A 27,525-nucleotide genomic window follows, 5' to 3' on the forward strand; every position below is an offset into this window, starting at 1 on the left:
GTAATGTCTGCTCCCTCTAAGGGTAAAATTACATATTTTTTCAGGCTTACACTTATCTTAATTCTAATTAAAACCATTTTAACTTGTAATCTGGTTATCAAAACTTCAAAACATATACCCTTTGGAAGATGGTCGCACAGCAAAATATCTCGAAACTAGAACTTTGTAATGAGAAGTAAGATGCTGTATTTTTTATCTGTAAAAGAGTTTCTGATAACTTAGAATCAACTGTAATGAATACGATACTTACCAACAGATAAATCAGAAATATGCCAATTCTGATGTAATTAAAAGCAACATTGCTTTTCATAAAAAATGTTTTCAGTTTCCCAACTTTCCAGATTTGTTTCCACCCTGTTTATACAATGTTCATTGACAAGTGTTATTTATAAATCTTTGTAAGAAAAAGAAATAAATATAAAAATACATTCCACACGTAGTCCACACACAACATCAAAAAAACAACTAAAAGTCTACAGTCATTTTACACCTTAGAAACAAAGAGAATCAGTTCTGGACTTGTAACAATGAGAACTTTTGAATGAAAAAAAAAAAAAGACATTTCGAGTGGTATTAAAACCACTTTACTATCAAGTTCCAATCTTTGTATACAAATTCTAAACTTCAAGAAGCTACAAAATGTTATTACCAGTATCCCCTTTTAGTATTAAAATTTGACTAGGTTATTCTTTCAAAAAGTAACAGATAAAACCTATGAAAAACAACATAGGTAAGCCATCTTTAAAATTCCACAAAAAATGTTGCTTTGCTTTCTATTTATTTTAATACAAAATATGTAATTCTTTTATCAGAAGTCACAATAGTGTCAAACTCAAATCTTTGAACTTTACACATGGTGCTGTAAGAATTCTAATTGTACCGTTTTTGTTAAATGTTGTCTGTTTCATTGTAGTCTGCTAAAGATGTAGTTAATAATTCCTTGTTGGTTTTAAGACGGCCAGATGAAGTAGTAAGATTTACACATGCTTTATAATCTGTTATTTGTATCAATTATTTAGGAAGATAATTGAATAATTTCTTTGACTTCCTTGCTCACCTTTAAAATAACAACGAGCGAAACGTTCTTCATCTAAAATTAAAAATATGACAAAATGGGAAACAGTTCCTGAGTTGTTTATGGACTTAGTTTATTGACAAGCTACACCTTTTAACAGAAAAAAAACCAAGAAATGTCATTCACGAACTTCAAAGGTTGACGAATAACGTACGAGCGATTAATCTTTACGAAGAGAGAACTTCTCTTCTTCGACACCATCTTTAGTTATTATGTTCATGACAATTCCATCACCAGTGTAAATATCTCTCTCGGCTGCAGAGATGAATACATCTTTGATGATTCCAACTGCTCTTTCTTTAACAATTGGAAGCGGTGTCACACCTTGCATGTTCTTGAATCCAATCTGTAATATCAAGTAAAGGTGTTGTGGTTTAGGTTAATATATAACTTAGCTCAATCATGAAGTCTTATCTTTTAGCTCTTGAACCATGAGCAACAACGTTCCAATTCACATAAACATTAATATACCACATTCACAAAACACAAACTGTGCTTTAATTACTACTTATGTGATTAACAACTCCGTGATCAACGTTTAGATTGATATACTGAAACGAAACAGAATTCACTTGTTAGATATTTGAACTTAAACAACAACATCGATAAACATTTCCTCTCTAGCCACCTTCCTAAACGATAAATACAGTTTAATTTTCTGATAAAAAAAATGTTTTGCATTTATTGTTATATAAATAATACAGAAATAATTTACACTGATGTGTTGATGTGCTCATATCAAATACAAGTAGTTCATTTCTGGTATCTGTTGATGTGCTCATATCAAATACAAGTAGTTCATTTCTGGTATATGTTGATGTGGTCATATCAAATACAAGTAGTTCATTTCTGGTATATGTTGATGTGCTCATATCAAATACAAGTAGTTCATTTCTGTTATGTGTTGATGTGCTCATATCAAATACAAGTAGTTCATTTCTGGTATATGTTGATGTGCTCATATCAAATACAAGTAGTTCATTTCTGGTATCTGTTGATGTGCTCATATCAAATACAAGTAGTTCATTTCTGGTATATGTTGATGTGCTCATATCAAATACAAGTAGTTCATTTCTGATAAGTGTTGATGTGCTCATATCAAATACAAGTAGTTCATTTCTGGTATATGTTGATGTGCTCATATCAAATACAAGTAGTTCATTTCTGTTATGTGTTGATGTGCTCATATCAAATACAAGTAGTTCATTTCTGGTATATGTTGATGTGCTCATATCAAATACAAGTAGTTCATTTCTGGTATCTGTTGATGTGCTCATATCAAATACAAGTAGTTCATTTCTGGTATATGTTGATGTGCTCATATCAAATACAAGTAGTTCATTTCTGATAAGTGTTGATGTGCTCATATCAAATACAAGTAGTTCATTTCTGGTATGTGTTGATGTGCTCATATCAAATACAAGTAGTTCATTTCTGGTATGTGTTGATGTGCTCATATCAAATACAAGTAGTTCATTTCTGGTATATGTTGATGTGCTCATATCAAACACAAGTAGTTCATTTCTGGTATGTGTTGATGTGCTCATATCAAATACAAGTAGTTCATTTCTGGTATGTGTTGATGTGCTCATATCAAATACAAGTAGTTCATTTCTGGTATCTGTTGATGTGCTCATATCAAATACAAGTAGTTCATTTCTGGTATCTGTTGATGTGCTCATATCAAATACAAGTAGTTCATTTCTGGTATATGTTGATGTGCTCATATCAAATACAAGTAGTTCATTTCTGGTAGATGTTGATGTGCTCATATCAAATACAAGTAGTTTATTTCTGGTATATGTTGATGTGCTCATATCAAATACAAGTAGTTCATTTCTGGTAGATGTTGATGTGCTCATATCAAATAAAAGTAGTTCATTTCTGATAAGTGTTGATGTGCTCACATCAAATACAAGTAGTTCATTTCTGGTATGTGTTGATGTGCTCACATCAAATACAAGTAGTTCATTTCTGGTATGTGTTGATGTGCTCATATCAAATACAAGTAGTTCATTTCTGGTAGATGTTGATGTGCTCATATCAAATACAAGTAGTTCATTTCTGGTATGTGTTGATGTGCTCATATCAAATACAAGTAGTTCATTTCTGGTATGTGTTGATGTGCTCATATCAAATACAAGTTGTTCATTTCTGGTATCTGTTGATGTGCTCATATCAAATACAAGTAGTTCATTTCTGGTATCTGTTGATGTGCTCATATCAAATACAAGTAGTTCATTTCTGGTATCTGTTGATGTGCTCATATCAAATACAAGTAGTTCATTTCTGGTATATGTTGATGTGCTCATATCAAATACAAGTAGTTCATTTCTGGTAGATGTTGATGTGCTCATATCAAATACAAGTAGTTTATTTCTGGTATATGTTGATGTGCTCATATCAAATACAAGTAGTTCATTTCTGGTAGATGTTGATGTGCTCATATCAAATACAAGTAGTTCATTTCTGATAAGTGTTGATGTGCTCACATCAAATACAAGTAGTTCATTTCTGGTATGTGTTGATGTGCTCATATCAAATACAAGTAGTTCATTTCTGGTATGTGTTGATGTGCTCATATCAAATACAAGTAGTTCATTTCTGGTAGATGTTGATGTGCTCATATCAAATACAAGTAGTTCATTTCTGGTATGTGTTGATGTGCTCATATCAAATACAAGTAGTTCATTTCTGGTATGTGTTGATGTGCTCATATCAAATACAAGTAGTTCATTTCTGGTATCTGTTGATGTGCTCATATCAAATACAAGTAGTTCATTTCTGGTATATGTTGATGTGCTCATATCAAATACAAGTAGTTCATTTCTGGTATATGTTGATGTGTTCATATCAAATACAAGTAGTTCATCTCTGGTATATGTTGATCTGCTCATATCAAATACAAGTAGTTCATTTCTGGTATGTGTTGATGTGCTCACATCAAATACAAGTAGTTCATTTCTGGTATGTGTTGATGTGCTCATATCAAATACAAGTAGTTCATTTCTGGTATATGTTGATGTGCTCATATCAAATACAAGTAGTTCATTTCTGGTATATGTTGATGTGTTCATATCAAATACAAGTAGTTCATCTCTGGTATATGTTGATCTGCTCATATCAAATACAAGTAGTTCATTTCTGGTATGTGTTGATCTGCTCATATCAAATACAAGTAGTTCATTTCTGGTAAGTGTTGATGTGCTTATATCAAATACAAGTAGTTCATTTCTGGTATGTGTTGATGTGCTCATATCAAATACAAGTAGTTCATTTCTGGTATGTGTTGATGTGCTCATATCAAATACAAGTAGTTCATTTCTACGTTAAAATAAGAAACCACATACTGCGTTTGACAAAAACACAGTAAAATTCTTTTAAATTTATAGCTTGTCAAAAACAGTTAACATAAAACTAAATCTAGTTTCTGTTTACTGACCTGATTGTCAAGTAAAGGTTGTATGAGGGCACTTGATGAGCCACCAGTTCTGTATTGTACTTTCTCACAATGACCAATAGGGTCATAAGAATACACACAGCCCCGACCTTAAAAAACAACAACTAGTTATAACTGCAATAACTCAATTTGTCATGGTAAATAAAATAATCATTTGATTAACTCACATAAAGAATCTGTCAATTTAAAATAATACTTACAGATAAAAAAACAAAAAATGTCACCATATATACCTTGCAGTATCAGGTGGTATGTCACCATATATACCTAAAATCATCAAGTGGTATGCCACCATATACATCTGGCATCATCAGGTGATATGTCATCAGATTTTCCTAGCATCATGTAATATGTCACCAGCTAAACCTAGCATCACTGGGTTTGTTGCTAGATAAATCTAGCATTATTTGCTGGTATATAGCTAGATATAACTAGCATAACTGGGTAGTATGTAGGTAAATATAATAGGATAATTGGAAGGTGTATAGTTAGACAAGATAATTGCATGATACATTGCTTGATAAATCTAGCATAATTTGGTGGTACATTGCTAGATGTAACTAGCATAATTGGGTGGTACGTTGCTAGATGTAACTAGCATAATTGGGTGGTATATAGCTGGATGTGATTAACATAATTGAGTGGTATATAGCTGGATGTAACTAGCATAATTGAGTGGTATATAGCTGGATGTAATTAACATAATTGGGTGGTATATAGCTGGATGTGATTAACATAATTGACTGGTATGTTGCTAGGTGTAACTACCAAAATTGGATGGTATATAGCTGGATGTGATTAACATAATTGACTGGTATATAGCTGGATGTAACTAGCATAATTGGGTGGTATATAGCTGGATGTGATTAACATAATTGGGTGGTATATAGCTGGATGTGATTAACATAATTGACTGGTATGTTGCTAGGTGTAACTACCAAAATTGAGTGGTATATAGCTGGATGTGATTAACATAATTGACTGGTATATAGCTGGATGTAACTAGCATAATTGGGTGGTATATAGCTGGATGTGATTAACATAATTGACTGGTATGTTGCTAGGTGTAACTACCAAAATTGGATGGTATATAGCTGGATGTGATTAACATAATTGACTGGTATATAGCTGGATGTAACTAGCATAATTGGGTGGTATATAGCTGGATGTGATTAACATAATTGACTGGTATGTTGCTAGGTGTAACTACCAAAATTGGATGGTATATAGCTGGATGTGATTAACATAATTGAGTGGTATGTTGCTAGGTGTAACTAGCATAATTGGGTGGTATATAGCTGGATGTGATTAACATAATTGACTGGTATGTTGCTAGGTGTAACTACCAAAATTGGATGGTATATAGCTGGATGTGATTAACATAATTGACTGGTATATAGCTGGATGTAACTAGCATAATTGGGTGGTATATAGCTGGATGTGATTAACATAATTGACTGGTATGTTGCTAGGTGTAACTACCAAAATTGGATGGTATATAGCTGGATGTGATTAACATAATTGAGTGGTATGTTGCTGGGTGTAACCAGCAAAAATTGGATGGTATATAGCTGGATGTGATTAACATAATTGACTGGTATGTTGCGAGGTGTAACTAGCATAATTGGATGGTATATAGCTGGATGTGATTAACATAATTGAGTGGTATGTTGCTAGGTGTAACTAGCAAAATTGGATGGTATATAGCTGGATGTGATTAACATAATTGACTGGTATGTTGCGCAGGTGTAACCAGCATAATTGGATGGTATATAGCTGGATGTGATTAACATAATTGACTGGTATGTTGCTAGGTGTAACTACCAAAATTGGATGGTATATAGCTGGATGTGATTAACATAATTGACTGGTATGTTGCTAGGTGTAACTACCAAAATTGGATGGTATATAGCTGGATGTGATTAACATAATTGAGTGGTATGTTGCTAGGTGTAACTAGCAAAATTGGATGGTATATAGCTGGATGTGATTAACATAATTGACTGGTATGTTGCGAGGTGTAACTAGCATAATTGGATGGTATATAGCTGGATGTGATTAACATAATTGACTGGTATGTTGCTAGGTGTAACTACCAAAATTGGATGGTATATAGCTGGATGTGATTAACATAATTGACTGGTATGTTGCGAGGTGTAACTAGCATAATTGGATGGTATATAGCTGGATGTGATTAACATAATTGACTGGTATGTTGCTAGGTGTAACTACCAAAATTGGGTGGTATATAGCTGGATGTGATTAACATAATTGGATGGTATGTTGCTAGGTGTAACTAGCATAACTGGATGGTATATAGCTGGATGTGATTAACATAATTGAGTGGTATGTTGCTAGGTGTAACTAGCAAAATTGGATGGTATATAGCTGGATGTGATTAACATAATTGACTGGTATGTTGCGAGGTGTAACTAGCATAATTGGATGGTATATAGCTGGATGTGATTAACATAATTGACTGGTATGTTGCTAGGTGTAACTACCAAAATTGGATGGTATATAGCTGGATGTGATTAACATAATTGACTGGTATGTTATGCAGGTGTAACCAGCATAATTGGATGGTATATAGCTGGATGTGATTAACATAATTGACTGGTATGTTGCTAGGTGTAACTACCAAAATTGGGTGGTATATAGCTGGATGTGATTAACATAATTGGATGGTATGTTGCTAGGTGTAACTAGCATAACTGGATGGTATATAGCTGGATGTGATTAACATAATTGACTGGTATGTTGCTAGGTGTAACTACCAAAATTGGATGGTATATAGCTGGATGTGATTAACATAATTGACTGGTACGTTGCTAGGTGTAACTACCAAAATTGGGTGGTATATAGCTGGATGTGATTAACATAATTGGATGGTATGTTGCTAGGTGTAACTAGCATAATTGGATGGTATATAGCTGGATGTGATTAACATAATTGACTGGTATGTTGCTAGGTGTAACTACCAAAAATTGGGTGGTATATAGCTGGATGTGATTAACATAATTGACTGGTATGTTGCTAGGTGTAACTACCAAAATTGGATGGTATATAGCTGGATGTGATTAACATAATTGACTGGTATGTTGCGAGGTGTAACTAGCATAATTGGATGGTATATAGCTGGATGTGATTAACATAATTGACTGGTATGTTGCTAGGTGTAACCACCAAAATTGGGTGGTATATAGCTGGATGTGATTAACATAATTGGATGGTATGTTGCTAGGTGTAACTAGCATAACTGGATGGTATATAGCTGGATGTGATTAACATAATTGACTGGTATGTTGCTAGGTGTAACTACCAAAATTGGATGGTATATAGCTGGATGTGATTAACATAATTGACTGGTACGTTACTAGGTGTAACTACCAAAATTGGGTGGTATATAGCTGGATGTGATTAACATAATTGATGGTATGTTGCTAGGTGTAACCAGCATAATTGGATGGTATATAGCTGGATGTGATTAACATAATTGACTGGTATGTTGCTAGGTGTAACTACCAAAATTAGGTGGTATATAGCTGGATGTGATTAACATAATTGGATGGTATGTTGCTAGGTGTAACTACCAAAATTGGATGGTATATAGCTGGATGTGATTAACATAATTGACTGGTATGTTGCTAGGTGTAACTACCAAAATTGGATGGTATATAGCTGGATGTGATTAACATAATTGACTGGTATGTTGCTAGGTGTAACTACCAAAATTGGATGGTATATAGCTGGATGTGATTAACATAATTGACTGGTATGTTGCTAGGTGTAACTACCAAAATTGGATGGTATATAGCTGGATGTGATTAACATAATTGACTGGTATATAGCTGGATGTGATTAACATAATTGGATGGTATATAGCTGGATGTGATTAACATAATTGGATGGTATGTTGCTAGGTGTAACTACCAAAATTGGATGGTATATAGCTGGATGTGATTAACATAATTGGATGGTATGTTGCTAGGTGTAACTAGCATAATTGGATGGTATATAGCTGGATGTGATTAACATAATTGACTGGTATGTTGCTAGGTGTAACTACCAAAATTGGGTGGTATATAGCTGGATGTGATTAACATAATTGACTGGTACGTTGCTAGGTGTAACTACCAAAATTGGGTGGTATATAGCTGGATGTGATTAACATAATTGGATGGTATGTTGCTAGGTGTAACTAGCATAATTGGATGGTATATAGCTGGATGTGATTAACATAATTGACTGGTATGTTGCTAGGTGTAACTACCAAAATTGGGTGGTATATAGCTGGATGTGATTAACATAATTGGATGGTATGTTGCTAGGTGTAACTACCAAAATTGGATGGTATATAGCTGGATGTGATTAACATAATTGACTGGTATGTTGCTAGGTGTAACTACCAAAATTGGATGGTATATAGCTGGATGTGATTAACATAATTGACTGGTATGTTGCTAGGTGTAACTACCAAAATTGGATGGTATATAGCGGGATGTGATTAACATAATTGAGTGGTATGTTGCTAGGTGTAACTACCAAAATTGGATGGTATATAGCTGGATGTGATTAACATAATTGACTGGTATATAGCTGGATGTGATTAACATAATTGGATGGTATATAGCTGGATGTGATTAACATAATTGGATGGTATGTTGCTAGGTGTAACTACCAAAATTGGATGGTATATAGCTGGATGTGATTAACATAATTGGATGGTATGTTGCTAGGTGTAACCAGCATAATTGGATGGTATATAGCTGGATGTGATTAACATAATTGACTGGTATGTTGCTAGGTGTAACCACCAAAATTGGGTGGTATATAGCTGGATGTGATTAACATAATTGACTGGTACGTTGCTAGGTGTAACTACCAAAATTGGGTGGTATATAGCTGGATGTGATTAACATAATTGGATGGTATGTTGCTAGGTGTAACTAGCATAATTGGATGGTATATAGCTGGATGTGATTAACATAATTGACTGGTATGTTGCTAGGTGTAACTACCAAAATTGGGTGGTATATAGCTGGATGTGATTAACATAATTGGATGGTATGTTGCTAGGTGTAACTACCAAAATTGGATGGTATATAGCTGGATGTGATTAACATAATTGACTGGTATGTTGCTAGGTGTAACTACCAAAATTGGATGGTATATAGCTGGATGTGATTAACATAATTGACTGGTATGTTGCTAGGTGTAACTACCAAAATTGGATGGTATATAGCTGGATGTGATTAACATAATTGACTGGTATGTTGCTAGGTGTAACTACCAAAATTGGATGGTATATAGCTGGATGTGATTAACATAATTGAGTGGTATGTTGCTAGGTGTAACTACCAAAATTGGATGGTATATAGCTGGATGTGATTAACATAATTGACTGGTATATAGCTGGATGTGATTAACATAATTGGATGGTATATAGCTGGATGTGATTAACATAATTGGATGGTATGTTGCTAGGTGTAACTAGCATAACTGGATGGTATATAGCTGGATGTGATTAACATAATTGACTGGTATGTTGCTAGGTGTAACTAGCATAACTGGATGGTATATAGCTGGATGTGATTAACATAATTGAGTGGTATATAGCTGGATGTGATTAACATAATTGACTGGTATATAGCTGGATGTGATTAACATAATTGGATGGTATATAGCTGGATGTGATTAACATAATTGGATGGTATGTTGCTAGGTGCAACCAGCATAACCGGATGGTATATAGCCGGATGTGATTAACATAATTGACTGGTATGTTGCTAGGTGTAACCAGCATAACCGGATGGTATATAGCTGGATGTGATTAACATAATTGAGCGGCATATAGCTGGATGTGATTAACATAATTGACTGGTATGTTGCTAGGTGTAACCAGCACAACTGGATGGTATATAGCTGGATGTGATTAACATAACTGAGCGGCATATAGCTGGATGTGATTAACATAATTGACTGGTATGTTGCTAGGCGTAACCAGCATAATTGGATGGTATATAGCTGGATGTGATTAACATAACTGAGCGGCATATAGCTGGATGTGATTAACATAACTGACTGGTATGTTGCCAGGTGCAACCAGCATAACTGGATGGTATATAGCTGGATGTGATTAACATAATTGACTGGTATGTTGCCAGGTGTAACCAGCATAACTGGATGGTATATAGCCGGATGTGATTAACATAACTGAGTGGTATATAGCCGGATGTGATTAACATAATTGACTGGTATGTTGCTAGGTGTAACCAGCATAACTGGATGGCATATAGCTGGATGTGATTAACATAACTGAGTGGTATATAGCTGGATGTGATTAACATAATTGACTGGCATGTTGCTAGGTGTAACCAGCATAATTGGATGGCATATAGCTGGATGTGATTAACATAATTGACTGGTATGTTGCTAGGTGTAACCAGCATAACTGGATGGCATATAGCTGGATGTGATTAACATAACTGAGCGGCATATAGCTGGATGTGATTAACATAATTGACTGGTATGTTGCTAGGTGTAACTAGCATAACTGGATGGTATATAGCTGGATGTGATTAACATAATTGACTGGTATGTTGCTAGGTGTAACTAGCATAACTGGATGGTATATAGCTGGATGTGATTAACATAATTGAGTGGTATATAGCTGGATGTGATTAACATAATTGACTGGTATGTTGCTAGGTGTAACCAGCATAATTGGATGGCATATAGCCGGATGTGATTAACATAATTGACTGGTATGTTGCTGTGTAACCAGCATAATTGGATGGTATATAGCTGGATGTGATTAACATAATTGAGCGGTATATAGCTGGATGTGATTAACATAATTGACTGGTATGTTGCCAGGTGTAACCAGCATAACTGGATGGTATATAGCTGGATGTGATTAACATAACTGAGTGGTATATAGCTGGATGTGATTAACATAATTGACTGGTATGTTGCTAGGTGTAACCAGCATAATTGGATGGTATATAGCTGGATGTGATTAACATAATTGACTGGTATGTTGCTAGGTGTAACTAGCATAATTGGATGGTATATAGCTGGATGTGATTAACATAATTGAGTGGTATATAGCTGGATGTGATTAACATAATTGACTGGTATGTTGCTAGGTGTAACTAGCATAATTGGATGGTATATAGCTGGATGTGATTAACATAATTGACTGGTATGTTGCTAGGTGTAACTAGCATAATTGGATGGTATATAGCTGGATGTGATTAACATAATTGAGTGGTATATAGCTGGATGTGATTAACATAATTGACTGGTATGTTGCTAGGTGTAACTAGCATAATTGGATGGTATGTTGCTAGGTGTAACTAGCATAATTGGATGGTATGCCTTCAGCAGAATCATACAGCACTTCAAAACTTCCAAGTTACATGTTCAGTAATGATACCACAATTGTAACAAAAACCAGAAAAGATATAACTTTACACTTGTAACTTAATGTTGAAATTGTTTTCTCCTGTATAAAAGAAACTACCACAGTGTTTGAATTTATTTGACATATTAATTTGTTCTGCCATGACCAATACCTCTTCATAACAAAAACTGACCTAAGGTTTATAGTAATGAATGATTGACCAATACCTCTTCATAACAAAAACTGACCTAAGGTTTATAGTAATGAATGATTGACCAATACCTCTTCATAACAAAAACTGACCTGAGGTTTATAGTAATGAATGATTGACCAATACCTCTTCATAACAAAAACTGACCTAAGGTTTATAGTAATGAATGATATTTCGAATAAAAACCCAAACAACATCCTTCAGCAGCTTTAGTCACTTTCTGGATTGCGTGTGTAGTGGTGTTGTGCATTAATATCTGAAAGATAAGAATCTTATATCTCCAAAACACAAGTTCCCAAAGTGTTATTCCAAGTAGTTCCTCAAACAGACAGGAAAGGAGAACTGATAAGACAAGTTAACAAACAGTATCAATATCAGCTATCAACGTAGATCCTTTTTAACTTACTTGACTATTTTCTATATTTACAAAGTAACTGAAACTGGCTGCTGGAAGCAAGATAACTTAGGGTTAATGTAGGAATAAAAAAACACAAGTTGGATCAGTATCCCAGTGCTACATAACAGAATTTTTAGGTCACCAATGTCAATGATTATCCTAAACAAACATGTACAATGAAGAGAGTTTTTGATTTTGTATAATTCACACCAATATATACACAACTCCTTGAAATAGTCATACATCACTCTATGGAGAAGACAGAGACACAGAGTCCAACTGTTACAAGCTTCTACAAGACATCCACTGTATTATGTAACCCTCACCTAAGCAAGAGGATTAATGTATATTTGTAATTTTTGTACATACAATTTGCCAAGAAGACACAAACCATGAACAGAACACCTGCATGGTAATTAATAAATAAAAACATGAATATATCTGAATTAAAACATATTCTAAACTAATTCTCCATTTTCAAGCGACAATAATGACAGAGAGATCAAGTAGTGAAATCTAGTTTCACGTACATCAGCTCACATATTTATAACCAAAAGAGATAAAATGGGTATTTCCACTTCCTTCTATTACCTAGTTTTCTGAATTCTTTATGTTTTCATTTTTAAATATTTCATTATTTACAAGAATATACACAAACAGAAGCTCATTTATAAACACCAGCATCCCTACTGTGATCCTGAACAAAAATATTAACACTCCTACAAAAAGTGGGGCCTAATAGGCCCCAGAGAAAGGTTATTAATATTAGGCTAATAATTTTGTATTTAAATGAAATTGCCATTTTATTTAATGAAATGAAATCAAATGAATTAGGCCCCACTTTTCGTAGGAGTGTTAATCACTAAATTTTTTTTTCATATGGTAAAAATTGGTCATGCTCCACTTGTATAATAAAATATTCTCCAAAGTGTCAAATAAAAACCTTATCGTTATCTCTAGACACTGAATTGGTTTGGTTTGTTTTGAATTTCGCACAAAGCTAAACGAGGGGTATATGGGCTAGCCATCCCTAATTTGGGTGTGACAGGGATTTGAACCCACGACCCTCAGATTACGAGTCGAGTGCCGTAACCACCTGGCCATGCTGGGGCCAGGCACCAAATTATAGGTCAAGCATGATCATTTCAGAAAATTCAACCTTTAACTTCAAATTGTTGAACATAAAACACCATCAAGATGAGTGTGAAAAGAAACTTTTAACATTCATTTATCCTAAGGTAAAAATTAGATCAGTTTCTGTAAAGAAAATAATTTAACTGCCAGTGTGTCAAGTTGTATTTAAAAACTAGGCTTGCCAGCTCTAAAATTCATAGCTCTACCACAGATACAGCCCATACTACCACATTTGAAGACTTTAGTTAAATGCAAAATTAATGCATGATTTATAACACATAAAAGTTTAAATTCTTTTTTAACCATACTGTATGTTGTCTAACAGGTAAAACACAGCTACTAATTTTAGGAAATACATTTATATCAACGTAACAGCATAGAAATTCTAATTCTTAAAAAACACTGAAACGAGAGAGAGATCACTGATGAAAACATATCTATCTAGTTACAGAAACCTAGTCTGAAGAATAAAAATAACTTATAAGAAGTTATAATAATGTAAACAAACTGCGGGAACCTGTAAAAACGTTTTTATTTTCCAATGAACAGAAATAAAGAGTGTTCAATGTGATCAAAATACACCTTGTTTTAAGAGTGTACTTATTTAAAACTGGTATACTATGAAAGTTTACCGATTAATGAATGAAATGTAATGAAGAAAGGCGAGAATGGGCCAATGTCAAATGTCAATCAAACCTCACCCACCTCAAACATAAAATCAGAATGAAACGTTTTGATATACAAACACTTACCATCTGCATCAATTCCTGCCAAGACATTGGATACATAGTAAGGAAAAAATCTTTTATAGTAGAGCATTGTGGTAATAAGCTGAGCTACAGCTGGAGTAGACATTTGTTTATGGTGTTCATTTTCATACATCTGTAATAAAGATATAATTATAGCATAACATTAGACCTTAAACGGCTTTACTGCATGAGATGGCTCGAAATTATTAATAAACAACAACTTACATCCAGGTTCTTACCGTTAGACAAGTATACAGTTTAGTTTTATTGTGATACTGAGATACGAATGTATATACACTCTTTAGGTATTTACTAACTTTATATTTACTTTGCAGTTTTGTGAAAATCTAGTGATTTCTATTTAAATAAAATACACAAGGCATCAATTCATTATATAGTAACAGTTGTTAATAATAAAACAGTGCATAATGCTATCACGTGTTAAAAACAAACCACATACGAAATCACTTATAATAACGGTGTTTATAAGGTACTTTTCGTTAAGACAATTAAAAATAAAACTTTTAATACCAAATATCTTTAGTTGAGCAACATAAAACAGGATTAAAACAATCAGTGGTTTGTATGTTAGAGCACACAAAGACCAGTAATAATTAAAAATAAATTTTTCTTTACTGGATCTCCAATGGTTTCCAGTAAGAAAAACAGAATTGAATCTTGACAACATGCTGTTGCTAAGACATCTCAGTTAGTACCAGGGTCACGCTTTCAACTGGGCACACAGGTCCTCAGTTAAAATGTGTTTTCACAGTTTTTTTTATAAGGTATTAATTATTATGGTGATTTATATATCAACTTTGTTCACATTAGCATTAAAAAATGTACTGAATGTTTATTTAAGAATACAGCTATGATAACTTTAGTGCTTTCTTCAGAAATGTATTTTAACCTCTGATTTCTGAAAAGTAAAATAAACAACAAAATGTAAGATTTTTAGATATAAAAATAAAAACCAATGCAAGCATTTTACATTTCATTACACTACAGATACCTATTTGACTAATATTCAGTTCAACCACAAAATGTGTTATTTAATAAATTGATTTTAAATATATAGTTCATGTACAGTAATATAAACTACAAAGACGAAAGACATTTTGTTCCATCAAGTAACATATGGTGTTAACCTCAGAAATTCACCTTCATTCTTGCTTCCAAAAATCTAGTAAAGGTTAGGATATCACACCAACAACCTGCACATCCAAGAACAGTTTTCTGAGATCTGTTGGAATGGAATTGATGAAATGTCAGTATCAGATTTCAGTTTGTTAAAAGACAATCTGTAAAAATATCTGTGGCACATACACTTCACACTAACACTTACCTAAATCCCTGAATTTAGCAAGTGACTTATGCATGTATTCAATTGTACGTATTACAGAAACACGCCATGTTAACATTACGACTTCTGGTTGTGTCCAGTTCACTCAAATGCTGTATGTATTAAAATTAGTTTCTACAGATTTTATAACTTAACTTTTTCTTAAACTGAAAATGTATTTCTGATACCTACTCTTTCTCACAAAAAAAAAAACTTGTACTGCCCTCTATTGGCACAATTTTTTGTTTGCCAATAGCTTTGACTCCCACTTACCATTGCCTATTAACATTCAAATTATCACAAAGCAGCCCTTCACCAATACTCCTATTTTAACTGGCACACTCTCCAATCATGCATGTGTTAATCACTTTAAGATTGGTCATAGCTAACCAAAGCAAATCACACCAGAGGTACAGAGGACAGGTGGGAAATGTGAGGTAAGCTGGCATTGGAAATACAGTTTTAGTTTCGGAAAATGTTAACTTCAATACATCTACCACTTCTAACAAAAAACTAGAATTCCACACTAAACTGGTGAAGGGCCAGTGAGAAGATGACCCCCTTAAGAAAGCATCCAAAGGAAATCCATGAGATGTGATAAGGAGTTAAAAACAACATGCCAGGAAGGAAATTCTAGACCAAGTATAATATTTGCACTTAAGTAATGTGTCACCAAAATACAGAAATAACGTAGTCTCCTCGTGTAGAGTGACTAACGAACAACAAATTGTAAATGGGAGTTTAACCTCAATTGGCACCTGGAGGCACCTGGAATTGTACATCAAGTCCACAGTAGGAAGAGGTTACTTTACCTTTCACCTCAAAAATAGGTACTGGAAAGGAAAAGGAGTTCCCAAACTGAGAACCAGCCTCCAACACCAGATCAACTGGGAACTGACTTCTGGTAGAATACAAGTGCATGTAATCCATACAAATTTCAAACATTCTTTTTTGTTGGGGGCTCACAAGTTGATGGGACACTGGTGCATCTGATCCATCTGCCCCACCTTTAATATGAATTTTTTTAACCGTGCCAAATATTAACATTTGTTATCATGACCCTATGTCATCATGTGTATTAGTAATAAATGTTGACAGGATATTTGTATTTCTTAGCGCAAAATTCATGTAATCTAATCTCTTTAATTTTTTCCTAATTCTCAGAATTATCCTATTTCACGCCTATTAAACTTCTAGTCTAATTTAGCTTGGTGTCTTTATCCTAATTAAGTCATGTTTTTCTTATTTTTTTAAATAAAATATGTATGAAAGAAATAAATGCATTTATTTATTTATTTTTAAGCCTGAAACTTATATGTCACATTTAGATTTGTTATGTTAGTTTCGTGAGCAGTATTCTAATATTTGCAGCTTGGTATCATACTGTACGATTCCAGGTATGTACGTTTACTTCAACATTAATGTTTGATTTTGATCCATATATTGTTATTCTGTGCATGTGCACTGGTGTTTATTAGGAAATGCATCTATGTGGGAAAGGCCAAATCATTTGATGGTAATAAAATTTTTTTTCCATTAATTTTTAAAGTACAAGCAAAGTGTATTTGTATTTAAACCAAATGTGCAGTTTTCAGTTCGATACATCAGTAAACATTCAAGGCAACTAAGATCATTTTGTTGATGACAAGAAACTCGCTGAAAAAAAACCTGAACCTGAAGATGACCTAGGAAGGTCGAAACGTTGTTCTCTCCTTATCAGTAAAGGTGTGAATATCCATACCAGCTGTTCTGAGATATAAAATCATTTTGGTTCACTGTAAACTGTTAAACATTCAAAGCTAAACACATTATCGCACATACAGAAAATATTGTTATATTATACAGTTCAGCTCATTAATATTGGATAACTGACAACAAAGTAACTCTTGTCATATTTTGCTATTCTAATACTCACAGCTTGTAAAGCTTTGACTGTTCCCGGGTGTAGATAGAAAACCCAGCACTCAACCTGGTATCTGATGCTATCACAGCATAATCTTCTCCTGCTATTGCCACAATGCTCCTAGGAAAATTAATCTCTATTATTTTTAAATAAAATCACAGTTTAAAAATATCAATTGAAACAACAACATGAACGTACAGTTTTGAAAACAACTTATATGTATGAAATTGTATTTCTATTTTAGCCTATTTATTGTGTGTAACTTTAATGAATACAACAAGGTAATTTGCTTATTTCACATATGGGGCAGAGGTTCAAAGTACTTAGTAATCAAACTTGTGCTAAGCCTAAAACTTAGATGATGCATAAGATTAGACATTTTTGGAACAACAAAGCACTAACACAACAGTCCACTCAATCCAGCCTTGATAAAACCACTGAAGAGGATACCCAAAAGATATTTACTTCCTCATATACTTTTGTGATGTGTTTGTTACGTGAATATCTAAAAAACAAAATTCCGTGTTGATATATTTGTTTGACTACATCTGAATGAAACAAAAGATACTTTTTAACAGTTCATAAGAAGCTGACATTGCACGTGTTTCCAATGTTCAAAGAGGTACACCAGGTATATTTTCTTGCAGTCTTGGGACTCATGATGGAACTCATGTTTAGCTGAACCAAAGAGGTTGCGAGCACCTTATTCAGACTTACAATGGTATATATCATTTATTTTTTACTTTTTCTGAAACACGTAACAATGAGCCAATGACAGATGAGTTTTCTAGACCATTAAGTTCAGAATAAAAGGTCTTTGTTGGTTTCTCAATGATATAAAACTATGAAAACAGTGAAAGAGATTCATTGTGAACTATTCACATTAAAGGATATAAAATAAACTGTTGATAACTATTTGAATTGGTGAAAGCAACTGAGACATGTTTTACTACCTTTAATCTATTGTTATGTATTAAACAGAAAGGAACTGACAAGAATTTAGACTAAAATTAGAATATATTGAAGAGAAAGGAACTGACAAGAATTTGGAGCAGCATTAGGATATACTGAAGAGAAAGAAGTTAGCAAGAATTTGGAGCAGTATTACACTGTACTGATGAAAAGGAAACTGATAAGTTTTGTCACATGTAAAGGTATTTGACTCAAAAGTGTAGCAGACAAGCCTAATAAGCATGAAAATGTTAATACTTGCTTTAGCTATTACTGTAATGACCACAAACATTTTTCACTTATTACAGTATACAAAAGACATTAAACATAATCAAGCATTTAAGCAAGATATCAAGACAACACATTTTTGGTTCTAAAGAATAAAAACATAGCTTGTAAATGTTATTTTTAATGCTGAAACTTTCCATTTCTTCCAACAAAATAATAAATATAATTCCAAAAGCAGGATGACAAAATTTGTAGAAGATATTTTTTAACTTGTTTAACCTTATTTTTTAATGATAAGAAAGTCTAAACACAGTGAGAATTTAACCTCTATGAACATAGCCAAAGTGAGAAAACACTGAACTGCAAACAACATGAATACCCACTCAACAGATGCCATTTGTAAAATCTGTAAATACTGAACAAACTCATCTCAAAACACATCCCAAGGAGAAACAAAAGTCATATGGGTATTGTTCCAAATTTGAAAATCATATGAAAATACAATTAAACTTAATTTCAAATTTAATATAAAGGTTGTAGCAGGAACACATTACAATTAAACACCAGCTAGTGTTAATTATTAATATTAGCTCAGATGTAGTATTGTTACATAATATCACTGGTATGTGCCATATTTGAATGACATATATTATTTTACTGTTCTTTTTTTAGATCAAAAAATTCTAAAGCGAGTAAAACCGATAAAATCATCAGAAAGAAACAATTACTGTGATACAAATATAGAAGACTTCTACGCTACTATTTGCATATTAGAATTGTGGTATTCTCAGTTTCGGTTTACAAAATATAGTGACTTAGATATGTGTTACGACGATCAACATTATCTTCGTGCAACAACAGAAAGACAATTTAAAAACAGTAACCACATCTACACTTTGTTGCTTACTTTTGTTAGGCCTACTGTTTTACACATATATACAAGTTACAATTAGTCAACTTAGCAAACTATCAAAAAACAAGCAATTTGAATTTCAATTACTTATAATAATAATAATAACATTACTAATTCAGTAAATAAATAACTTTACCCTCCGTTATCTGCATAAGGACTGAAATAAGTCTGTTTCGGTCCTCCATAAGTACTAACAACAGTTTCTTCGCACTGCATAATGCCTAGTCCGCACGTATCCACACTTAGCGGTTTGGGTATATTACGCGAAGTGATTGAAAACTAGCTTGTCATTGCTATGATACCGAAGTCCGTAAGATGGCGCAGTATATTCAATTACTTAAAAATATGTAATATACATATATCAAAATTCTAAAAATTATAATCTTACTAACAGAAAAATGGAAACTAATTTTTAGTTTTTTTTTATAATCCAAGGCAAAATGCGCTATATTTTGTGAATAAGTGATAACGATACTCTACTGTAAATCCTTCGAAACTAAGAGCTAAATAATACAGGTCGTGTTATACCAGTTTCTATTCAAACGGTCAAAATGGTGGGTTGATTTTGTTAATATTGTACATCTTAGTAACATTGTAATGATATACGCTAAGTTTTGAAATATTGTCATATAACACGTATAGTAACTGTTATTTAGTTTAATATTTTATTACTTACATATTTTTTCTTGTATGGAATGAATAACTAAAGAGAAAATTAAACACTAAGGCTAACAGTTACGATGTGCTGTTAGAAATATGCGTACCATGTTTCTCTTTTTTTTCCCTAACCTGTACGGTAGGATATTTATTACGTAAATACCTAATGTATATGCATAAGTGAAAGATACTAGATATAATTTTTGTACAGTATCAATAATAAGTAATAAAACATAAAGATAACATGCCATTTTGCTCTCCACAACTGTATCCCTTTCGGCGTCACACCCATCCCCAAGAAAAAATATATACGGTTTAATAACTGAATCCACCAATCTTTGATTTCCTTCTTAAACTTTAAAGTTTAAATTCTTGTAATTTTGACTACCGCAGTGTGCAGCTCTTTACGTTAGCTAATAAACTTGTTAGAAAATAAAAGTATCTTTACTGAGTTGGAGATTTTTTCTGCCTTAAACTGATCATAAGAGAGAGTAAATAAATCGTGGGACTTTACATCATATAAACCAAGAAGAAGATATTGTTAAGTTCAATAAGGTTACCTATTTAGCTTTTTATCTCAAGAAAAAATTTAACCTTTCTCCAAAATAAGTCTTTTAATCTTTGGAATTAACCTAATTCTTAGTAGACCTCTGAAATATTTTTAAAAGACAGTACCTACCCTTTCTTAGATAAGACAACCATACACAGTTTTGTAAGAGAAGCTTAATTAGTGTTTTGAATAAAGAAATAATTATATCTTTCAATTAATAAATAGCTTCACACAACAGAGTCTAAGTGGTGGGACTGTTCATTCAGTGAACAGTTTGATGACTGTATATGAAAAATAGTGGCTTCTTGAATGACAGTGATGGTTTAAAATTTGTCAAAAACAGTTGCTTATCTGTTTAGTTATTGTATAGGTTTTTTATTTTGTTCACTGGTTTTTGACTTGTATTAGAATCGTTCATTTAGTATGGTTTTATGGGCAATGCCCATAAGTTGATATTAATCATGAGGTGATTGAAGTCTGGACTTGCTATTCTTTTAACTCATCTCACTGTGAATTAGGATTTCTTAGATGTCTGACAGCATTTACAAGTATAATCAAATTGCAAATGTCATTAGTGCTTTTGGTCAATGGTATTTTTTGGTTTGTTTGCTAGAAGTTGTTGACCATGGTTGCTAAATTTTATGGAAGTAAATTAACATGAAAATGAAAATTGTAATGAAAAGCAGAAAGAAAATGTTAGCACTGAGATCAATTACATTTTTTTAATTATGTTAAAAATTTGTAAAGTGTTAAAATGTAGGTTGAATCCTCTAAAGATGTTGACAGGATTCTAGCACTATTCCTTGCCCTAAACATTCTATGAGAAACACTGGAATTTCCTGAATTACAATTTTTTTTACAAGTGGAAGGACGAAGCCCAGATACTGTTTTCGAGGGTTTTAAAGGGCATTAAATGTTAGATATGTTAACTTCCTTCTTTCTCCGTTGGCATGTCAGTAGACAGGTGGGTAGCAGCACGAGGGTTGGAGAGTTTCTAATGTTTTTAAAATTGTTTTATAGGGGGGTTGTAAGAGCTGACCTGTACAAAAATATATAGATTATTCCAACTACTTTATTACAAAAATTTCTAGTCTGATAGAGAAAGCTTTGCAAAATAACCTATTGAAATATTTCACTAACATATGTGAACCAGGGGATCTCTGTATTCAGTTCCTCTGTTGGAAATTATCTACTTTCACATATATTCCATGAAGATATTATAGGATTTGGGATAAAGAGTTACCTGTAGCCATTTCGTGGTGGTTCTGATATGTTGATGACATATTTTCTGTTTGGTCAAACAAGCCCTCTTCTACAGGATTAATGTACTTCACAGTAGTACTTGTTAAGTATAAAGTAAAATAGAAAACCAATAACTTGCTCCCATTTTAAGACATTCTAATAACTAGAACACACACACACACATTTATCCATGGAAAACAAACAGACCTTTCAAATTATGTTAATTTGTTCTCTTATAACCATAAAATGGTTAAAACATCAATTATAACCAGTATTTTTAAAAGCTTGCAGAATATGTCATGATGCAACTCTTGATGAAGAAATAATATATTCACATAGTTTTTGAACAGTTGCAGGATCTTATAGCTTTTATCAAACATCCCCATCAGGAAGCTTGGAAAGTATTTCTAATTTTATGGCTTTTGGTAAATATCTGAAAGAAAAAGAATTGAAACTGTTTATAAATAATCCAACACCATTAAAACCTTTCTACCCTTGAACAGTTTTGCACCTCAGGATAAAAGTCATAATATCTAAATAATGAGTAACCTACCAAACCAGTAAAAGGTCTTATAATGAGTACCCTACCAAACCAGTAAAAGGTCTTATAATGAGTACCCTACCAAACCAGTAAAAGGTCTTATAATGAGTAACCTACCAAACCAGTAAAAGGTCTTATAATGAGTACCCTACCAAACCAGTAAAGGTCTTATAATGAGTACCCTACCAAACCAGTAAAGGTCTTATAATGAGTACCCTACCAAACCAGTAAAAGGTCTTATAATGAGTACCCTACCAAACCAGTAAAAGGTCTTATAATGAGTACCCTACCAAACCAGTAAAAGGTCTTATAATGAGTACCCTACCAAACCAGTAAAAGGTCTTATAATGAGTACCCTACCAAACCAGTAAAAGGTCTTATAATGAGTACCCTACCAAACCAGTAAAGGTCTTATAATGAGTACCCTACCAAACCAGTAAAAGGTCTTATAATGAGTACCCTACCAAACCAGTAAAGGTCTTATAATGAGTACCCTACCAAACCAGTAAAGGGTCTTATAATGAGTACCCTACCAAACCAGTAAAAGGTCTTATAATGAGTACCCTACCAAACCAGTAAAAGGTCTTATAATGAGTACCCTACCAAACCAGTAAAGGTCTTATAATGAGTACCCTACCAAACCAGTAAAAGGTCTTATAATGAGTACCCTACCAAACCAGTAAAGGTCTTATAATGAGTAACCTACCAAACCAGTAAAGGTCTTATAATGAGTACCCTACCAAACCAGTAAAAGGTCTTATAATGAGTACCCTACCAAACCAGTAAAGGTCTTATAATGAGTACCCTACCAAACCAGTAAAAGGTCTTATAATGAGTACCCTACCAAACCAGTAAAAGGTCTTATAATGAGTACCCTACCAAACCAGTAAAAGGTCTTATAATGAGTACCCTACCAAACCAGTAAAAGGTCTTATAATGAGTACCCTACCAAACCAGTAAAGGTCTTATAATGAGTACCCTACCAAACCAGTAAAAGGTCTTATAATGAGTACCCTACCAAACCAGTAAAGGTCTTATAATGAGTACCCTACCAAACCAGTAAAAGGTCTTATAATGAGTACCCTACCAAACCAGTAAAAGGTCTTATAATGAGTACCCTACCAAACCAGTAAAAGGTCTTATAATGAGTACCCTACCAAACCAGTAAAAGGTCTTATAATGAGTACCCTACCAAACCAGTAAAGGTCTTATAATGAGTACTCTACCAAACCAGTAAAAGGTCTTATAATGAGTACCCTACCAAACCAGTAAAAGGTCTTATAATGAGTACCCTACCAAACCAGTAAAAGGTCTTATGTTCATAAGATTGGTCAAAATTTATCATATTAATTTTTTCTTCCAAATAATGCGATTTCTCTATGTTTGATGAACCTTAATTAACTGTAACTTGGCCAGAATAACACATAAAACTAGAAATTATGTAGCAGATTCAATTGGACAGGAATTTAAGAGGGAGATTAATTTATTTAATTATTTTCTGTAAAGTGATGGATGGGTTTAATCGTTTTATTTCCCTGGAGGAGTGGGTGTTTAAGGACAGCTCCTAAAGACCAAATGGTTATTTGTATGTTATGCTAAATTATTGGTATTTTTGGCAGCATAGAAGTTACTTTTTAACTTGAAACAAAGATTTATGAAGTGGCTTTTCTTGTGACGATGTATGTTTTAGCTGGTGATGAATGTGTAGAATGCAAGTGTTTTATTCTTGTAGTTCTATACCAAACTAAAAGTTTGTCTTTTAATTTTTGATTCTTTTCTTTCCAACAGTTGTTTTATTCGTTTTTCAAATCCCTTGTTGGGAAGGATGTTGTTGTAGAATTGAAGAATGACCTCAGGTGAGTTTCATATTTGGTTTTTGATATTTATGTAAAATACATCAAAGTTTATATGAAACATTCTCTTTCTGTCGTGGACATTTACATCACAAAATCTTTCAAGACATGTTGCATTTTGTAGAGGTATTAACGGATTAATAAACTTGGTATTCCAAATTCCTGCATTTACGTACTGTTGTTCTTGATGGCCGTCAGCTGCTGGTCTTTTTTTTTTTTTTTTTTGCTGCGTGCTATTATGAGTCTCGAGCGACCGGAAATCTCGGCTAATAAAGAAATACCTAAGTACGTATCACAGAAAACATTAGGTTCTGTTGACAGCAGTTTGTGTGGTTTGTTATTGCACAAAGATAAACAATTTTCTTGAGACATCAAATGAAGTTTTAGTATTTCTATGCACAGATTGGGAAATAAACAGAACTGCACCACTTGTGAACTTGGGATCAAATGTTGACATATCGTCATCAGTGAACGTTGTTGTTTATTGTAAAAACTTCACCGACCTAAATTACAGATAATGACACTGTTTCTACTAGAAATCATAACTTTTTTTTTCGAAAAACATTTGGGAATAACTTTTAAAAACCATAATCTTAATATTTTTTACCTGGTGAATTCCTGTTGTCACCATTTTATTTTATTTGAAATTTACAATAATCTCCCGGGCTTTCCATGTTGACTCGTATAAAAATATTTTGGGAGAAATGAGTACAGTTTGGGTTTTAAAACACCTCTCAAAGTGATGACGTACACAGTCAGTAGATGGTCAACTGTTATTCCCTATATTCAGTTTCAAAAATGATTTCTAGGAAATTTGAGTAACATGTTTTGTGTAAGTGATTTATAAAAAGCTCAGATAAAAATGACATGTACATATCTGTAAAAACAAATTAAATATATTCCAACCCAACGGCTCACTTCCCACATTATATATACGTCTGTATGTGTGTGTGTATATATATATATATGTATATATACATTTAGTTATTCCTTATAATAACATGATTGTATTTTTTGTACTACAGCATATGTGGAACCCTACATTCAGTAGACCAGTATTTGAACATAAAACTAACAGACATCAGTTTGACAGATCCAGAGAAATATCCACACATGGTAGGTTAATTGCACACGTATCTGTCAAGGATATGTTTATTGTTTTATATGTATTATAGATTTACTATAATTAACAGGAATACCTGAAGCAAACTGGTTGGGTAGGCAGTTCCTACGTGTACAACTTTTGGTGTCACCAAAGTGAGAAATGAGACTGTTTATTACCACTTTTTGACACGTACACATTGGAATAAATACTAAACGGGATCCTTTTCTCTGTATTAAGTTAATTCTGTTTATATAATGATAAATGATCAGCATGTTTTTGAGGTTTAATTGATAAAAATGAATTTATTGGACGTTTTACATTTCATAAGATGAATGTTTCACTATGCATGACTGCTGTCAATCAACTATTTTCAGTTCAAGTGGCAGAAGGAAATACTATGGCATAATACAGAATTTGCTGTCCAATAAAAATGCACTAACATAAAAATATATATTGTACGTGTATTTCAGTTTAGATGGATTTTTTAGATTTGTATATTTTTTGACATACAATGGGCATGTACATCACACAAATGAGTAAAGAAAGACCTATTGCCATACCCCTGTTTGGATTAACACTAATAATGGTGACTATTAAACTAGTGGGATATGACATTGTTAACAAGAAGACTTGGGATAAGCTTCAGAAGCTAACTGATTGGTGGATGGATGTTCTACTAGTTGTGCCATTCATGATCATAGTTGAGAAGTAATTAAAAGATGGACAGTGTTAAGAAATGCATTCTTTATAACAACATCTAACCAGACCTTGTTTGAAAAAATATTTGCAATCTTAATAATATATATATATATGTAAAAATATAAGAATTAATAAATTATTATCAATTTCCTTCAGTTACTAAAAGCAGATGTGAAATTGACATCCAGTATGGCCAAGATTGACCTTTGTGTATCAGTTTCTGTTAGGTTAGAACTCACAAAGTTCACATTTTTTGAATCTGGAATAGATTCAATAAATGAGTGAAATAAACAATAATGTGGTGAAGGTAAGATCACAGTTTGGATTCATTGTTGGTGGTGTTTGTTACTTGTGTGTGAGCCTGATTTGAAATGAGAGAAGATAGTTAAAACACAGCTTTACTTTTACAAATAAACTGGTGTTAGTGTTTAGAAACTGTTTATTGGGTTTTTAAACTTTTTATATTTTGTAAAAATATTATGGATATTCTCTGAAATGAAGAATTAATCAAATGTGTCGTGTGTAGAAAAATACAGTAATTGAGACCAAAGAAATACTTAGATTAATCTAGAGAGGCAGCTGTTTTCCCTTACTTCCCAGAATCCTCTGTGTGGTTCTAGAACATCTTACGTACTATTAAATACACATATAAATCCTTAAAAATGGTACTATGTATGTTGAAGATAAACTGCTATGAATAACATGTTATGTGTGTGATATTTTCTACGGGAAATTTCAGTAAGGTGTAACCAGCTTCAATAGAGTAATGTTATTTTAAGATTTGTGATGATTTTTGTTAAAAACTGTATTTTACAGCTTTCCGTAAAGAATTGCTTCATCAGAGGCTCTGCAGTGAGGTACGTTCAGCTTCCAGCCGATGAAGTTGACACTCAGCTACTCCAGGACGCTGCCAGAAAGGAATCACAACAACAAAAGCAGTAATCTTCTATCACCTGTACAGTCATTATGAGTGTTTTGTTTTTCATGTAGCTCATTGTTTTTGTTTGGAAGTTTCCTGACTATGTATGTATAAAAACTTGTGTTTTGTAATAAAACTTTTGAAACATTATTTTGTGATTTATGTATTCCCTGTAGAATTAATTGATT

At 33.0% G+C, this 27,525-nt stretch overlaps 2 protein-coding genes across 2 annotated transcripts; one reads left to right on the plus strand and one right to left on the minus strand.

Annotated features, from left to right (window-relative positions):
* Positions 1–1,127: 1,127 nt before the first annotated feature.
* Positions 1,128–20,064, minus strand: LOC143228791 (proteasome subunit beta type-1-like). Its single transcript, XM_076460147.1, has 6 exons — positions 19,908–20,064; positions 17,692–17,799; positions 15,596–15,677; positions 14,438–14,567; positions 4,518–4,624; positions 1,128–1,421 (listed from the first exon to the last, which is right to left on the minus strand). Exons 1-6 carry the CDS (start codon positions 19,985–19,987, stop codon positions 1,236–1,238), a joined length of 693 nt encoding a protein of 230 aa, XP_076316262.1. The 5' UTR covers positions 19,988–20,064; the 3' UTR covers positions 1,128–1,235.
* A 135-nt stretch (positions 20,065–20,199) lies between these two features.
* LOC143228792 (U6 snRNA-associated Sm-like protein LSm2) lies at positions 20,200–27,495 on the plus strand. The gene is made up of 4 exons (XM_076460148.1): positions 20,200–20,325; positions 24,550–24,617; positions 25,640–25,730; positions 27,235–27,495. The coding sequence occupies exons 1-4, from the start codon at positions 20,323–20,325 to the stop codon at positions 27,358–27,360; spliced, it is 288 nt and encodes a 95-aa protein (XP_076316263.1). The 5' UTR covers positions 20,200–20,322; the 3' UTR covers positions 27,361–27,495.
* The last annotated feature ends 30 nt before the right edge of the window (positions 27,496–27,525 follow it).

The sequence above is a fragment of the Tachypleus tridentatus genome, chromosome 10, assembly GCF_004210375.1.
Source record: "Tachypleus tridentatus isolate NWPU-2018 chromosome 10, ASM421037v1, whole genome shotgun sequence".
Lineage (NCBI taxonomy): Eukaryota > Metazoa > Arthropoda > Merostomata > Xiphosura > Limulidae > Tachypleus > Tachypleus tridentatus.